General features: G+C 42.6%; 1 protein-coding gene across 8 annotated transcripts in view; it reads right to left on the bottom strand.

Annotated features, from left to right (window-relative positions):
• Nucleotides 1–17,644, bottom strand: part of reln (reelin) — a 515,746-nt gene that overhangs the window by 9,801 nt on the left and 488,301 nt on the right. For all 8 annotated transcript variants that reach the window (XM_046864386.1, XM_046864387.1, XM_046864388.1 and 5 more), the window contains one exon: nucleotides 14,912–15,073. In XM_046864386.1, the coding sequence (XP_046720342.1) occupies nucleotides 14,912–15,073 (162 nt within the window). The remainder of the gene's footprint in view (nucleotides 1–14,911; nucleotides 15,074–17,644) is intronic.

Here is a 17,644-nt window from a genome sequence, read left to right as displayed (position 1 = left end):
GGCACCGTAGGGCCACAACGAGGGCGTCGCACCACCGCCTGGCCGCGAAAGGGGGGTCGTACCGCCGTCTGGCCGCAAAAGAGAAGTCGTCCCACCACCTGGCCACGAAAGGGACGTCGTACCTCTGCCAGACCGTGATGGAAAAGTAGTGGCAGGAACCACAAGAAAATCACAAGTCAAGAAAATCATGGCAGACACATATGGTAAGTGAAGACTTGATGTGCGTCTGAAGTCGCATACTGTGTGAGTAGGTGCTACTTACTTTGCAACCGCAAAAAAAAACAATGTTCTATATGAATAAAAGTTTGTACTTACTAAATTAGCCACAGTGTTACTGTCACTTGACTTACCAGTTTTATTGGCATCCCTTTCTACCTTTCCTAATCTTTCTTTTCATAATTTTGTGAATTATAACTTGCTAGTCTGTTGACCTACTGTTTTTCACATACATGCATACATATGGGTTGGTATTCACCAATACCACACAGCATGTGAACAGTGCTGTATTAAAAAAAAACAAAAAAAAAAAAAACAGAGAGACAACATGTATGTAATTATTGTTAATGTTAAAAGTTCATTATTCATGCCTGCAAAGCTGATGTGCAGGAGATGTAGCAAAGCACGCTGAGTGGAAAACATTCTGTGTAGTGTAAAAATAACTGAAGGAAATATCTGTTTGCTTTATGAAATGGTTCTTCATATTCTTCTTCTTATTATTTGATTTTGTTCCTAGTATTTATTTATTTTTTTTTTTATGACAAATGTTATGAAAATGTAGGTATCAGTATTGGCAAGTACAAAAAAATAAAAGTGGTAAAAAAAGAGGTATTTGTGCATCCCTACATATGAGAGAAGTATTTGTTTTCGGACACAGAGTTCAGTTCAAAAAAATCAGTTAAGAGGATAGTTCACTCAGAAATGGAAAAACATTGTCATCATTTACTCACCCTTAAGTCATTCGAAACCCACAAGACTTTAATTCAGAAATACAAATGAAATCTACGAGATTTCTGTCCCTCAATTGACAGTCTACACAGATACATTGATGCTTCAAAAAGTTCATAAAACTAATTCATCAAGCAGTTTAGTCCAAATTTTCAGGAGAGACTTAATCACTTTATATGACAAACAGATTTTATTTATTTTTTACAGCTTATATTTTTTACTTGAACCCAGTACTCATCCTCATACTTTAAGCAAGCATGCTCGAGCGTCTTTTTTACTGGCAGTAATTTGCCATTACTTATGTGTGCACTGATTAATGTTTATATGTTGGTATGTGGTGAGCCACCCCTTTAAAATATAGCTGTAATTTTTGTTGATTACAGTGGCAGCAAAGTGGTTTCCCAGTGTGTCCAGAGGAGCTTTGGGGATTGCAGTGACTTTCATTGTAAATCATTAAACTTATTAAATCATTAACTGCCAAGGTAAAAAAAAAAGAAGCAAGAGCTAAAGATGGGTGTTTTAACTGAGGGAGCACAGACTATTGGGTGAGTAACCTTCTTAAGAAAAATGACACTGATAAATGGCCCTGGGAGACATAAAATGCAGATTTAGGAAAAGGGAAAGATATTGTGTTCCTAGTAGACTCAGGTGCTGACATCTTACTAATGTCAGAATTCTCACACCTCGAACCCTGGCGGTCTGTCACATGCCTGTGTGTGAACCCAAGCACAGAGACCAACTAGGAGCTGAGGTAAAGGCCATATTTATTTATTTTAAAGAATCCAAAAAAAAAAACAAAAAAAAATCAAGCTTGATTACAAAGGTCTGATAATAGGCAACATTCCAAAAATCTAAAAACTCATGGAACAAAGATCATGCAGCAACATGAACACAATAGAGACCACTGAAATAGGTAAATACATAATGATAATAAGCCGTATCCTGACAACTAACCCCATAAACACGCAGTGCATGAATGTGGAAGACTGGACATTCATCTGAAGGTCCAGATGAATAATATGAAAAAGAATAGTTTCGAGAATTGACAAAAACAGATGCATCGATGGTAAAAAAAAAAGATTGTGCTGGGATGAACACCAGTGTACAGTGGGAGTAGATCTGTCCATATTTTATGTGAGAATAGGGAAAACACTTAAATATTTTTGTTTAATTCATATCCTGGTTACTGGTGAAACACTGGTGACGTCAATTCCTGTTTCCTGTTGTTGAACTGTTTGCTGGGAATTTTGTTTGTATCTGCGTTTTACATTTTTTACAGTTAATTTTTTCTCTCTTTCATCGCTTTAAAATATCAAAATATCGTTTTGATTTCCTGCATCCTTTACTTTCTGTTGGCTCCGTCTCGTCTATTTTTGCTTTTGGAAGAGCGCTTTTTTCCCTGTTTGAGGGTTTGAAAGCAGTGAGTGGAGGCCATTCCCACCAGAACTACGAACACACACTACAGTAATCACATTAAGGTACGCGGGGCGAATGGGTGACGGCTCGGCGGCATACTCGCATAGCCAAAGCTAATGCTAAGGCTTGCCCACGGGAGCACCATTCCTCTCCGCTTCACGTGTCCAACAGGTTTGCTCTTCTCAGTGAAGCACCCGCTGAGAAAGATCTAGGAAATATGACCACATCACCCCTGCTTTAATCAGTCTACACTGGCTCCGCATTAAATCTCGCATTGATTATAAAATACTACTACTGACGTATAAAGCACTTAACGGTCTCGCACCGCAGTATCTGAGTGAACTTCTGTACCAGTATGATCCTCCACGCCTACTTAGATCAAAAGGTGCTGGCTATCTGTTGGTTCCTCAAATAATGAAGACTTCAGCAGGGGGCAGATCTTTCTCTTATAAAGCCCCACAGTTATGGAACAGCCTTCCAATCAGTGTTCGGGACTCAGACACAGTCTCAGTGTTCAAGTTGAGGTTGAAAACATATTTATTCAGTCAATCCTTTGATCAGTAGATTTTTTTTCTTAGTTAAAGGCTCAGATCTGGAGGGAACATGGATATAGAGTGTTTGGTGAACTGGGATATTTGTATGCTGTCGTCCCCTCACATTCACACGTTCAATCAGGTTTGTTGACGGTGGTGTGGTGGGTCGTCTCTTATCCCAGAGATCCCTCATGTCTGTATTACCTTCTGGTTCTCCCTTTTAGTTATGCTGCCATAGCGAGTCTTGCTGGAGTCCAAACTGCACAGTGACATTAACTTTCATACAACAATAAGGACACTTAATAATCCATATCCTTATCTTCCTGTCACCCTCTTCTCTCTCTCTCTCTCTCTCTCTCTCTCTCTGTCGAGTTAAACTTGCTCCTGAGGCTCCAGTGACCATTGTTCTTGCCCCTCTCCCCTCCGTGGATCTTCCCACTTCGTCCAGGCCTGCCTCTGGATAGTGTTCTCTTCGACTGGAGGCCACTCTGTGCAGCTTGGGACGGTTTCTCATCAACGCCTTGGGTGGTTTCATGAAATTCCGGAGTAAGAAGGGGCGCTTTGAGGATGGATTGGACTGTAGTTAATGTCAACCCCGCTACATTGTATGTCTGCTTCAAATGGACATTCGGTGTGACCCAGATGAGGATGGGTTTCCTCTTGAGTCTGGTTCCTCTCAACGTTTCTTCCTTATGCCATCTTGGGGAGTTTTTCCTTGCCACAGTTGCTCATCAGGGACAAACTTACTTGCAAAGAACATATTAATCACCACATTATCTGTGTAAAGCTGCTTTGAGAAAAAGTTCATTGTTAAAAGCGCTATACAAATAAAAATTAATTGAATTGAATATCCACATGTCATGGTATAAGCATGGGGATACAATGAAATGTGTAAAGACCTTTACTGAACACCTAGCTCAGATCCAACAGTGTTTTACAGTTAAAGAAATAAGAAAGAAAGAAATCTGTCATAAATCCCACTAATAAGTAAATAGTTTTCTGTAATGGACTTGGCTAATGCTTCCTTTATTCTACAGTGCACCAAATAACCAGTTGTTTTGCATCTTTGCATCTTTTTTCAACAGGAAAACACAAGATTGTGTATCATTATTCTCTAAAAAAATCTACAATGAGTTCCTGAATGCCAGTCTTAATCATTGGCACTCTTCTCATGGTCAGTGCTCCTACAATATGTTGAGGATTATTTGATTGCCGCACCATCTAGGGACCAATGAGAGAAAGATGCTGTTGAATTGCTTTCTCATATAGTAAAAGAAAGAAAGCTAATCATGTACAATGGCCTGATTTCTGACCTCCTGGAAGCAATCCTGTTATGAAAAACATATTTGTAGTATGTAAATGTCAAGTGCATACAGGGAGAAATGACCCCCATTTCACACAGCAATGCCAAATCAGATGCAGCATTGAAAGCGGATACAAGGAAATTGTCTTCAATTAATGATACATTGTGCTTTGTACATCTACAGTAGATCTTAGAGATCAGTAAGTACCGTCTACATCAGAAGACTAAACAGCCCGGAGAAAAGTCTGATGTGTGGTAAGAGATGGTATTTAGTACAGCTCCAATAACAAACTATACTGACTAAAGAAAATGTTCCCGTATTATGTTAAGTTGACACCTAGGTGAGCCCACAAATTAAAAGGAACAAAAAGGTACAGCAGTATCTCTAGTCATTGGTACAAAGTGCTGTAGCGTCTGGCACGTGTCATTTAGACTTCATGTCTCAGGAATTTCCTTTTAACCCCTGACATCTGCTTTTCAATCAAAGGATGAGCACCACGGCTTACACTTTTATTGAGAGCTTGTATACCACAGTGTATAAATTATACTGTCTGTTTGCCGGACGAACAGACAAATAAGTGTAATGTTAATTCCATTACCGTCAATTCAACTTAATTTAAATATTTAGGAGTAACTATAACCCGTTATAATTACTTATAAATATTTACCTTTCTTTGCGAGCTAAATTCGCTACATAGAATGGTGGAGAATGCGGGCAGACTGTGCATCCAACTATATACTCAATTTATCTGTAGTATAAGTTTGCCCCCAGTCGCTACAGTGCATTGCTAATTACTCCCCAAAAACTTTGTGAACACCTACAAATAAACTTTATTAAATTAACAGCTAGCAGGGAAAAAGTATTGTCTAGTGACAGTGGACATGATTTCCAAATGGGTCAAATCTTTCCACATGTCTAAACAGGATACAAGGGCAGTACCTAAAGCACTCATTTCAAAAATAATTCTAAGATGGGAAGTCCCTGATCAAATTAGAAGTGACATTGGCGCCTCTTTGAAAAGCAAGCATTCCAAGGTGTAGGAGAATATTTAGGCATAGACCTAAAACAACACTTAAAAATAAACTGGCTAAATGCTGTGAAGAAACGGGCCTGTCTTTGACTAAAGCCCTTTTCATTCTGCTGATGCACATGAGAACAGAGCAAACATAACACAGGGATTGTACCAACCTGTGCAGAACAGCTAACGGATGTCTTTACAGACACCTTCAACATCTCCATGAGCAGCAACGTTGTTCCTGCGTGCCTCAAGACAAAGACCATTGTTCCCATGCCGAAGAAGTCTACTGTCCCCTGCCTCAATGACTATCATCTTGTCGCGCTCCCACCCATCGTGATGAAGTGCTTCGAGAGGCTCGTCATGAGGCACATTAAGACCCAGCTTTCACCCCCCTTGGACCCCATGCAGTTTGCGTATTGTCCAAACCGTTCCACGGACGATGCCATTTCCACAAACCTCCATTTGGCTCTCACCCACCAGGACAACAAGGACTCATATGTACGAATGCTGTTCATTGACTTTAGCTCAGCATTCAACACAATCATTCCTCAGCACCTGATCGAGAAGTTGAGCCTACTGGGCCTGAACACCTCTCTCTGCAACTGGATCCTGGACTTCCTCACTGGGAGACCTCAATCAGTCCGGATCGGGAACAGCATCTCCAGCACCACCACACTGAGCACTGGGGCCCCTCAGGGCTGTGTGCTCAGCCCACTGCTGTTCACTCTGCTGACTCACGACTGTGTAGCAATGCACAGCTTGAACCACGTCATCAAGTTTGTCGATGACACGACCATGGTGGGTCTAATCAGCAAGAACGACGAGTCAGCATACAGAGAGGAGGTGCAACGGTTAAGAGCCTGGTGTGGAGTGAACAACCTGTCTCTGTGGATGGTTGTGGACTTTAGAAGAGCACAGAGTGACCATTCTCTACCGATTATAGATGGATCCTCAGTGGAGATCATCAAGAGCACTGAATTCCTCGGTGTTCATCTGGCGAACAACGTCAACTGGTCACTCAACACCAGCTCCATCACCAAGAAAGCCCAGCAGTGTCTCTACTTCCTGAGAAGGCTGAGGAAAGCTCATCTCCCTCCCCCATCCTGACCATGTTCTACAGAGGGACTATTAAGAGCATCTTGAGCAGCTGCATCAATGCCTGGTTTGGGAACTGCACCGTCTCGGATCGCAAGACCCAACAGAGGATAGTGAGGACAGCTGAGAAGATCATCAGAGTCTCTCTCCTCTCTATTATGCACATTTACACCAAATGCTGCATCCGCAAAGCCAACAGCATTGTGGACGACCACACACACCCGTCACACACACTTTTCACTCTTCTGCCATCAGGAAAACGGTTTCGAAGCATTCGGGCCGCCACATCCAGACTGTGCAACAGTTTTTCCCCGCAAGCCATCAGGCTCCTCAATACACAGAACTGAAATGGAACTTTTGTGTCTTGTCGTGTGTTGTTTGTCTGCACTGTCTGTCTGTACTGTTTTTTGTCTGCACTGTTTGCACTAGGTTGCACTTGATGCACTTTACGTAGCTTGTGTTGTGTTGTAGCTCTATGTTGTTTAGTGTAGCACCAGGGTTCCGGAGGAACTTTGTCTTGTTTTTACTGTGTACTGTGTACCACTGTGTATAGTAGAAATGACAATAAAAGCCTCTTGACTTGACTCTTGACCTATTTTTTTAAGGCACTCACCAGCCAATGTGAACAGTTTCTTAGATCTCCCAGATTTTCAATTATGTTAATGCCAGCTACCCCATATAATTCAATAAGGCTGCTGAATGTCTAAAATCAACTTTTATCTACACTGTTTGTAATGAAGCTCCCCTGAAGAACTTAAAATAAATAATAAAATAACAAATATATAAAGCTTAAATATTTTTTTTTTCGACTGCACCCATTAGGGGTCACCACAGCAAATCATCCGTCTCCATACAATCCTGTCCTCTACATCTAACACTTTTAAATTACCCACCTGCATGTCTGCCATCACCACATCCATAAACCTCCTCCTTTGCCTTCCTCTTTTCCTTCTGCCTGGTAGCTCCATCCTATGCATTCTTCTACCTATATACCACAACGTCCCTTCTCTGCACATGACCAAACCATCTTAATCTTAATCACCTTGTCTCCAAAACGTCTCTCTAATAAACTCGTTGCTAATCCTGTCCACCCTCGTCACTCCAAATGGAAATCTCAGCATCTTTAACTCTGCCACCTCCAGCTCCACCTCCTGTCTCTTTGTCAATACCACTGTCTCTAAACCAAACAACATAGCAGGTCTCACCACAGTCTTATGAACTTTCCCATTCATGCTCGCAAATACCCTTATATCACTCTTGCCACTCTTTTCCACCCACTCCACCCTGCCTACACTCTTTTCTTCACTTCTCCCACACAAACTTCTTTACTTTGCACTGCTGAACCCTGGTACTTAAACTCATCCACCTTCACTTACTATCTGGATCTTCTAGTAAGTGCATAAGGAAACTCTAGTTATTCCAGAGTGTAGCAGCAGACATAGGCTCAGTGTTTAAGTCTAGGTTGAAAATATATTTGTTTTGTCAAGATTATTGGTTATAGGGTTTCACCACATTCTCAGGTGTACACTGCCATAGGTTCACTTAATGCTGCATCAGTAGCTGACACTATGGCAAAACCTTGATTGTGATGAGTGTTTGAAGCAAAATTAAAACAATGCCAATTATTGGCTGATGAGAAGCATGTGGCCTGTGCATACTGAAAACAAGTTACAGTAAAACCCCGTTGGACGAGCATAATTTGTTCTTAAAAATTGCTCGTAGGTCCATTTGCTCGTACGTTCGAACTAATTTTCCCTATAGGAATTAATGTAAAAGCGATTTAATCCGTTCTGAAACCTCATTTGATCGCTTATTTCTGCACTTTAAAAGTATTTGTAGATTATTTTAATAAACAAGTACACCACAAATTACCGTAATGTAAACGTCATTTAACCCTAACCCCACGTGATAGTGGTTGATTGCGAGTCTGAGACGCACAACACACTCGTAACCTTCTTGGTTTCAATGGTAATTATATTTACTTTCGTTGTCACAGCACCATCACTGATTTTCTTGGGAGACATTTTTTAAAGATTTCTAGTGAAATAAAAATATAACACTAAAAAAAGTTACGTTTTTGCTGCACTGAAAAACGAGAGCGACCGAGCGATATGTCATCAACTAAGCGACTGATGTTACCCTCTGTCGAATGCGGGAAACCGGCAGCGTGGGTTTGCTCGTGCCTTCAATATTTGCTTGTGAAATAGAGTAAAATTTTGCAAGCAGGGTCGCTCGTAACTCCGTTTGCTCGTACTATTAGTTGCTCGTACAACAGGGTTTTACTGTATTTTAAAACTGAAACCAAGCAGGTCTTTCAGAAATTGCAGAGCCACACTGACATAAGAGCATAATCTGTGTGTTAGGTGTTTCAGAGTGCATCACATGTCAAGTCATTTATTTCTATTGCATTTTTTACAACAGACATTGTCTCAAAGCAGCTTTACAATATTTAAGAGTTAAGGTAAACGATGTATATTTATCCCTGATGAGAAAGCAGTGGTAACTGTGGCAAGGAAAAGCTGCCTTAGATGATATGAGGAAGAAACCTAGAGAGGAACCAGACTCAAAAGGGGAACCCATCCTTATTTGGGTGACATCAAGTGTGTGATTGTATTCTTTATGCAGTTAGCACTTGAGGACATTTCTAATTGTGTGCTCTGTGAGAAGCATAGGATGAGAACACTGAGCTCCTACCTAGCATTTTTTTCTGAAGAGTAGGAAATAAAGCAACTGCCTTTCATTGCTCTGAGCCAACACATGAACTTAGATAATGGAGTGCGAATTTTAAGCTCACAGAAGCATTAAAGCTTGAAGACCGCCTGCAAACAGAGCTGCATTTTACTCTAGTGGCTCACTCCATGATGGATGAAATATCTCTCTCATGCATATCTTGCATCTTTTTCTTAAGAATTCGATATAGAACAGCTTTCACAAAAAAATACAGCACCAAAGAGACACACCAGTCAGTTGCCTATAAAGAACTGATTGATGATATGCATGCCATGCAAAAGCTTTCTATAGATTAGCCTGAAGCCAAGAAAGCAGCTCAGAGCAAGTAACATTAATTCTCTCTCCATAATGAGTTATTTGGGTCCTATAATCAGCTCTTTTTGGCTAGCCTAACATACCCTGATTTTTTATTCGTAGTGGGGATGATGGAGCAGGAATCGCTGGCTTAACCTTACAGACTACAAGGATATCATAGCAGAAGTCCTGACATCCTCTCCTGTAGGAAACAGTGGCTTAGATGTGCTTCATATCAGGCAGTCCCTGCTGACAAGGCATTTCAGGGCCCTAACCAATGCACCCGACCCCACAGCATTTTAAACTATGGCCCATGAGTGCATGCTTGGTCACAGACACCAGTCTGCTTTCTTATCACCTGGAAATATGGCAACTTCTTCCAGGTTTATCCTCTTTTTATTCTATGGATCAGAGGGGATGGGTACACCCTCCAGTTTTGAGCTTGTTGACCACAAGTCAGTGGTGTCCTCCTCACAATATAGAGTTCTTCCCTTTGGTTTAGCCCCATCAGCTTACTTTAACAAAATTTATGAAAGCAGGCCTGGCTCTGTTGAGCTTCCAGGACATCAATATGTTGAATTACATTGCCAATTACCTTGGGCAAAGCAATCCCTGTCAGCCTATTGCTTGGACTCCCAGATCTCAAGGCCATGGTGTCCCAGGTAATCAAATCAAAAATCAAATCAAATTTTATTCATCACATACACATACATACAGGGTATGACATGCAGTGAAATGCTTTATACGACGGTCCGGCAAGAGGGGAATAGGGTGGGGGGAAAGAAAAAAAACAGATAAATAAAGTATAAAAACTATATAAAATAGAATATAAGGTATAAGGATATATAAAAATAGGTATGTAAACAAAGAGAGAAAAATGTATATACAGAGAAAATCCTTATGGCAGTAGACGGTGAAACAGTAAACAGTGTGTACCAAAGTGTAAACAATAGACAATTTTAGTGATGGGTTGTCCATAAAGTGTCCATGTGCAGTATGGTGCGGTGTAAGGGTCCGTAAGTGTCTGTGTGCGGTATAGAGTGTCCATAAAGTGTCCGTGTGCAGAATGGTGTGGTATAAAATAAATAATATAAAGTGCACTTTGCTGGGCAAGTCCAGAGTTTAAAGTGACGTGGTGCAAGAGGTGAGGTATGTACAGAGAAGAGGTGTGATGATGGAGAGAGTGGACCAGCTTTTAGATCCCGGGTGTTTCCTGGTTTAAACACCGAATGGCCTGCGGGAAGAAGCTCCTCCTCATTCTCTCTGTGTTCGCTTTCAAGGAGCGGAAGCGTTTCCCTGAACGCAACAAAGAGAAGAGTCCATTGTTGGGATGGCTGAGGTCCTTCACAATCTTTCTGGCTCTGGTCCTGCACCGCGAGCTGTAGATGTCCTGCAGGTCAGGGAGCTCAGTGTGGATGGTACGTTCAGCTGAACGCACCACCCTCTGGAGGGCTCGCCTGTCCTGCATGGTGCTGTTCCCGAACCAGGAAGTGATGCTACCCGTCAGAACGCTCTCAATGGTGCAGGTGTAGAAAGTCTTTAGCACCTGAGAGGGTAGTTTAAAGTCCCTTAAGCGTCTCAGATGGTACAGACGCTGCCGGGCCTTCTTCACCAGGGTGTTAGTGTGACAGAACCAAGACGGGTCCTGTGTGATGTGAACACCCAGGTACCGGAAACTGTCCACTCTTTCCACTGGAGTCCCGCAGATGTTTAGCGGTTGGTATGACCGCTCCCGCTTTGTGCTGAAGTCCACGATCAACTCCTTAGTTTTGCTGATGTTCAGGAGAAGGTTGTTTTCCTGGCACCATCTCTCCAGGTTTTTAACCTCCTGTAGGTAGGCCGTCTCATTGTTGTTGGAGATCCGGCCCACCACAACAGTGTCGTCAGCAAACCTGATGATGTTGGTGGAGTTGGATGTGGCCACACAGTCATATGTGTACAGTGAGTACAGCAGGGGGCTCAGAACACAACCCTGGGGAGCTCCAGTGCTGAGGGTGAGGGTAGATGAGGTGTGTTTTCCCACCCGTACGGCTTGTGGTCTGTCTGTCAGGAAGTTAGAGATCCATTGACACAGCGGCTGGCTGAGGCCCAGGACCTCTAACTTAGAGGTGAGTGTGGAGGGAATTATGGTGTTAAATGCTGAACTGTAGTCTACGAACAACATCTTTGCATAATTCCCATTTCTTTGGTCCAGGTGGCTCATCGTGGTGTGGAGGAGATGAGCAATGGCGTCCTCAGTAGAGCGGTTCTGACGGTACGCAAACTGTAATGGTCCAGTGTGTCTGGTAGTGATGCAGTGATGAAGTCTCTGACCAGTCTCTCAAAGCACTTCATCACTACTGAGGTCAGAGCTACAGGGCGATAGTCATTGAGGCAGGCGGGCTGGGGTTTCTTCGGGACAGGAACAATGGTGGACTGTTTAAAACATGAGGGGACAACAGACTGTTCCAGTGAGAGGTTGAATATCTCAGTGAACACCGGTGCTAGCTGGTCAGCGCAGGCTTTCAGAACCCGACCTGTGATGCCATCTGGTCCTGCTGCCTTCCTGGTATTCACTCTCTTGAATGCCCTCCTCACAACATGCTCCGAGATGGTGAATGTGTTTACCTCTCCGGCTCTCTCGGCGTGCATGCTGGTTGTGCCGCTAGCACCGCTAGCGTGGTTAGCTGCAGCCTCGAAACGAGCGTAAAAGGTGTTTAGCTCGTCTGCCAGAGAAGCGTCCGCATTCACCATTCTAGAAGATGGTGTTTTATAGTCCGTTATTGTCCTTAGTCCCTGCCACAGGCTCCTAGAGCCACCATGTTGAAACTGTGACTCTAGTTTCCTCCCGTAGCGCCGCTTTGCATCCTTCACCGCTCTGCGAACACTGTAAGACGCAGCCTTGTACTCATCCATGTCCCTGGTGGCGAGCCCCGTGTTGTAGGCAGTGGAGCGGGATCTCAGAGCGTCGTGGATGGTTTTATCCACCCACGGCTTCTGATTGGGAAATGTTCTGATGGTGGTTTTCTGCACCGTATCATCCGCTAGTTTCCCGATGAATCCCACAACCGCTTCCGTAAACATGTTGATGTCATCAGAGCTGCGCCAGAACATGTCCCAGTCTGCGTCATCCAGAGCGGCCTGCAGAGCGGCCACCAATTGGTCAGTCCAGCGCGCGACCTCCCTCTGAACCGGAGCTTCCTGTTTCAGCCTTTGTTTGTAAACAGGCATGAGGAAGATGGCGGCATGGTCCGATTTCCCACACGGTGGACGTGATTGTGCCTTGTAGCTCTTCTTTAGTGTTGTATAGCAGTGGTCCAGTGTTCTTTCGCCCCTGGTGGGGCAGGTGATTTGCTGATAAAAGTTCGGGAGTGCGCGCTTGAGGTTGGCACTGTTGAAATCTCCGACCACAATGAGCGCAGCGTCCCGATGCTGTGTTTGGTGTTGCGTTAGTGACTCATGTAAGTCCCATACTGCAGTGTCCGTGTCCGCTTAAGGTGGAATATAAACGGCACTGACTATGACCGAACTGAATTCCCGAGGTAGATAAAAGGGCCGACATTTGATGGTCAGTAGTTCCAGGTTTGGTGTGCAGGAGCGTGAAAGAGGAACAATGCTCGCGCTGTCGCACCAGTGGTTGTTCACCATCAGACACACTCCACCTCCTCTTGACTTCCCCGACTCCAGTGTTCTGTCCATGCGGTAAACCGAGAAAAACTCGGCCGGCTGGATGGCGTGGTCCGGTACCGCTGGGTTCAGCCATGTCTCAGTGAAGCAGAGAAGGTTGCAGTCCCGAATGTCTCTCTGGAACTTGACCCTTGCCCTGAGGTCGTCGAGCTTGTTCTCCAGTGACTGAACGTTGGCTAGCAGGATACTAGGTAAGGGAGCGCGGTGTGCACGTGCCCTCAGCCTGTTCCTGACGCCGGCTCGTTTCCCTCGCGGACGCCGGTACGGGTCGCGTCCTTTGTTCTCCCTCAGGATCTCGCATTTGATTCCAGTGAATAAATGCACATTGTGCCATGCTGTTAGTTTCACATTTGTCATCCCCTGATTGTGATCACTGGTTTTTGCCCTTGCCCATCGTCATTCTTAGCTTTCTGTTTTGTGTTATTTAGTGTCTACATATGCAGAGTTAAGGTTCCCTTGTGGCCTAGTGGTTAGGATGCGGCGCTCTCACCGCTGCGGCCCGGGTTCGATCCCCGGTCAGGGAACCAACCCCAGCCATTAGGGTTGCACAAGCCTTAGTGCCGGTCCCAAGCCCGGATAAATGGGGAGGGTTGCGTTCGGAAGGGCATCCAGCGTAAAAACATGTGCCAAATCAAACATGCGGATGTTTGATCCACTCACAGCTGTGGTGATGTGGTTGCACACACACCATTGGCATGCTTGTTTTTTACACATGCATACAGTTTCACTTCATTTGGACTCCTGACAGTATCTTACATGCATTGCCCTTATCATGTATGTTTAATAAGCTCCATATTGAACTTGATCTTTGCAGACACATAGTTATTTTGCATACTTGTTAAAAAATATATGTATATTATTAAAACTTTTTAAAGTTTTTTAAAGCTAAAAATTGTGATTAAAAAATGCTAATATGCCCTAGATCAGGGGTGTCAAACTCAATTGCACGGGGGGCCAAAACTCAAAGCACACGTTAGGTCGCGGGCCGAACAGGACATTTATTGAACACACTAAAACTAAATGTTTTTTGAACATAAATATGAATTAAAACAGACAGGAATATTATTCCAGAATAAATCAACTTAAACTTTAAATAACTTAAAATATTTTGCTCTTCATAAAAATATCTCCTGTCAAAATTATACAAATTAGAAATATGTACATACTGCAAAAAAACCCTGAAAAATAAAATTTGCGCTTTTCAGCAAAAGTTAAAATAACAACAAATCAAAACATTCAGTTCTCTTTGCTCTTATGCCATTTTGTCACACACCTTCATCATGCAGCTCTTCAAGCAGCTTCACTTTGTGATTTTGCTCTGGTGAAAAACGTCTGCTGAAATGTCAGATTCTCAGGACTTTTCTACTTTCTGTATCTTCTGCTCTGCATTCAGGTTTTTCAGCTTCTCCCGATGTTTTGTCTTGTAGTGGCGTCTTATATTTAATTCCTTAATTACAGCCACATTCGCTCCACAAATAAGAGACACACGAGTTTACCGGCAGTGTCACCGGTAAACACCACTTCGCCATTGTGAGGGGCTTCACAATAACTTTACAATAGGGTTAAATACATCAACAGAAGCTTGACTTGATTGACGCTGGAATGTTCCCAGGTAGCCTAGCATTCGGTAAGGCAGCTGAAGCGCTGCATTATGGGATCTGTTGTTTGTGTGTTATCAGCACTTCATATATCGCCAGGCCATTAATAACAATAATAATAGTTCTATATAAAATGATCTTGCAGGCCAGATATAATTGTACATCGGGCTGGATGTGGCCCGTGGGCCTTGAGTTTGACACATATGCCCTAGATGGATTACCTGTGTTTTTTCTGCTTCTGTCCCGATTTTAACATCAATTATGATTCAATGTTTTTTTTTTTCTTAATAAACAGAAATACTAACTGCATACCCAGAGGAGATGTGGTCAGGTAGCTGCAAAGTAATTCTTGTCCATACTAAGCTGTTCACTGGGCTGTAGATGCTGGAGTCATGGAACTGGAATGGCGAACACCCCACATTATTCACAGAAGAAGGGAGGCATGCGGACTGCACTAAGTGCCAATGGTCTGACCTATAGAGAAAAGCCAAACGCAAACTGCTATAGGACAGCACAAAAACAGTTCTCATAAAAGTTAATCAAATGTTAATTAAAAGTAAAAAGCATGTTTAACAATGTCTGTATACTATTTTTTTTTACTAATGCTACAGTTAAATTCAGCAATTCAACAAAAATATTTTTTGGTACTTTTTCCTTCTAAAATAAAAAAAATTATAAACTAAAAAAATAAATAAACTTCATACTGGTATAATAGTTGGTCTTGATGTACAGTGGGGCAAAAAAGTATTTAGTCAGCCACCAATTGTGCAAGTTCTCCCTCTTAAAAAGATGAGAGAGGCCTGTAATTTTCATCATAAGTACACTTCAACTATGAGAGACAAAATGAGGAAAAAAAATCCAGAAAATCACATTGTCTGATTTTGTAAAGAATTTATTTGCAAATTATGGTGGAAAATAAGTATTTGGTCAATAACAAAAGTTTATCTCAATACTTTGTTATGTAAGGATGGTCAGATCTGTTCATAATCCCAGACCCCGAGAACTGCCATGCAAGAAAACAATAAACCTTCTAATCTGAAGAGAGGATCTCTTTGATCTGAGGAGAGAAAGCCATTTGTTCAGCTGCCCATCCTTGAGCCCCCTCTTTCCCTTCTGGGGAGATGGCCGTGTCATGGAAAGATGAAGGTCCCGAAATTCAAGCTACTTTACTTGCATAATGTATAAATTTTATTTTCACATGTTTAGTATCATTTTAAAGGTCTCGGTGTGATTGGAAATATGATCTAAGTCCCATATCAGTAGAACAGACATCAGGTTTGGGGAAATTACTGACATAAGGGTTGCTCCTGAGAAGATCCTTAACAGGTGGTCTAGGTGACATTTGGTTTTAGGTCACATCCTGTCCCAAGAAAGGGTTTGCAAAGGTTTTATCACTTTGAATTTACAAGTGTTTACGATGGTTTGGGTATTTACGGAAATTTGGCGAAGCACTCAGGGAAGCATTCTGTAGTCAGAACTTCCCACACAGTCTCTGTGTGTCTCTATTGCCAGGTACAGTAACTCTTTGACAATTCTTTAGTAAACTGCATTGCTAAATTATTTGGTTTTATGCTGATCATGTATGTAACTTTCTTTTATTATTTGTTTTAAATGTGACATTTGTTTATTGATTATTGCCTGGCAATTAAATGTAAAATTCTTGATTAACTCTGAAATCTCTCGAAATCATTTATATCTAGTCAATTATGTAGTCTGGTGTTACCACAAATCTATGACCAGGATAGTACAAACTGAAGGCTCATGAACGGATGTAGCATAGAGCACAATGTCTGGGACCTTCTGATTTCTGACCATCTCTTACTTTAGCAAGTTATAACTAAGTGACTACATACAGTATTCTTTATGCATTAGCAAACACTGGGCGGATTACTTAAAGAATATTAGTTTACTGTTAAATCCTCTGACTAAGGGACAGTCTGGAGAGTTTGTGTCCATGAGCATGTGTAGCAGCTATCACTGACTTAGCAAGTTATGACCAAGCAACTAAATCAATAGTTCTTAATGAATGAGCAAGCATTGAGCGGCCTACTTAAAGAATATTAGTTTACCGTTATATTTTCTCTGACTAAGATTCGGACTGGCCAATGTGCCTCCGTGAGCAGGTATCGTTAGCTGTGGTTGGGCCATTGGGCAGGCACCCTACAGTTATAATACCCTTTGTTGGCAATAACAGAGATCAAAAATTTTCTGTAAGTCTCCACAAGGTTTTTACACACTGTTGCTGGTAGTTTGGCCCATTCCTCCATGCAGATCTCCTCTTGAGCAGTGATGTTTTGGGGCTGGCGCTAGGCAACACGGATTTTCAACTCCCTCCAAAGATTTTCTATGGGGTTGAGATCTGGAGACTGGCTAGGCCACTCCAGGACCTTCAAATGCTTCTTATGAAGCCCTCCTTTGTTGCACGGGCAGTGTGTTTGGGATCATTTTTATGCTGAAAGACCAATGCCCTTGCTGATAGAAGGAGGTTTTCACTCAAAATCTCACAATACATGGCCCCATTTATTCTTTCCTTTACACAGATCAGTCGTCCTGGTCTCTTGGCAGAAAAACAGTCCCAAAGCATGTTTCCACCCCCATGCTTCACAGTAGGTATGGTGTTCTTCGGATGAAACTTAGCATTCTTTCTCCTTCAAACACGACAAGTTGAGTTTTTACCAAGAAGTTCAATTTTGGTTTCATCTGACCATATGACATTCTCCCAATCTTCTTCTGGATCATCCAAATGCTCTCTAGCAATTTTCAGACGGGCCTGGACATGTACTGGCTTAAGCAGGGGGACACGTCTGGCACTGCTGGATTTGAGTCCCTGTAGTGTGTTACTGATGGTAGCCTTTGTTACTTTGGTCCCAGCTCTCTGCAGGCCATTCACTAGGTCCCCCCGTGTGGTTCTGGGATTTTTGCTCACCATTCTTGTGATCATTTTGACCCCACAGGGCGAGATCTTGCGTGGAACCCTAGATCGAGGGAGATTATCAGTGGTCTTGTTTGTCTTCCATTTTCTAATAATTGCTCCCACAGTTGATT

This window comes from Silurus meridionalis, chromosome 13 (assembly GCF_014805685.1).
Source record: "Silurus meridionalis isolate SWU-2019-XX chromosome 13, ASM1480568v1, whole genome shotgun sequence".
NCBI lineage: Eukaryota > Metazoa > Chordata > Actinopteri > Siluriformes > Siluridae > Silurus > Silurus meridionalis.
Note: the sequence above shows the minus strand (reverse complement) of the source record. Positions and strands in the feature narration are given on the sequence as shown.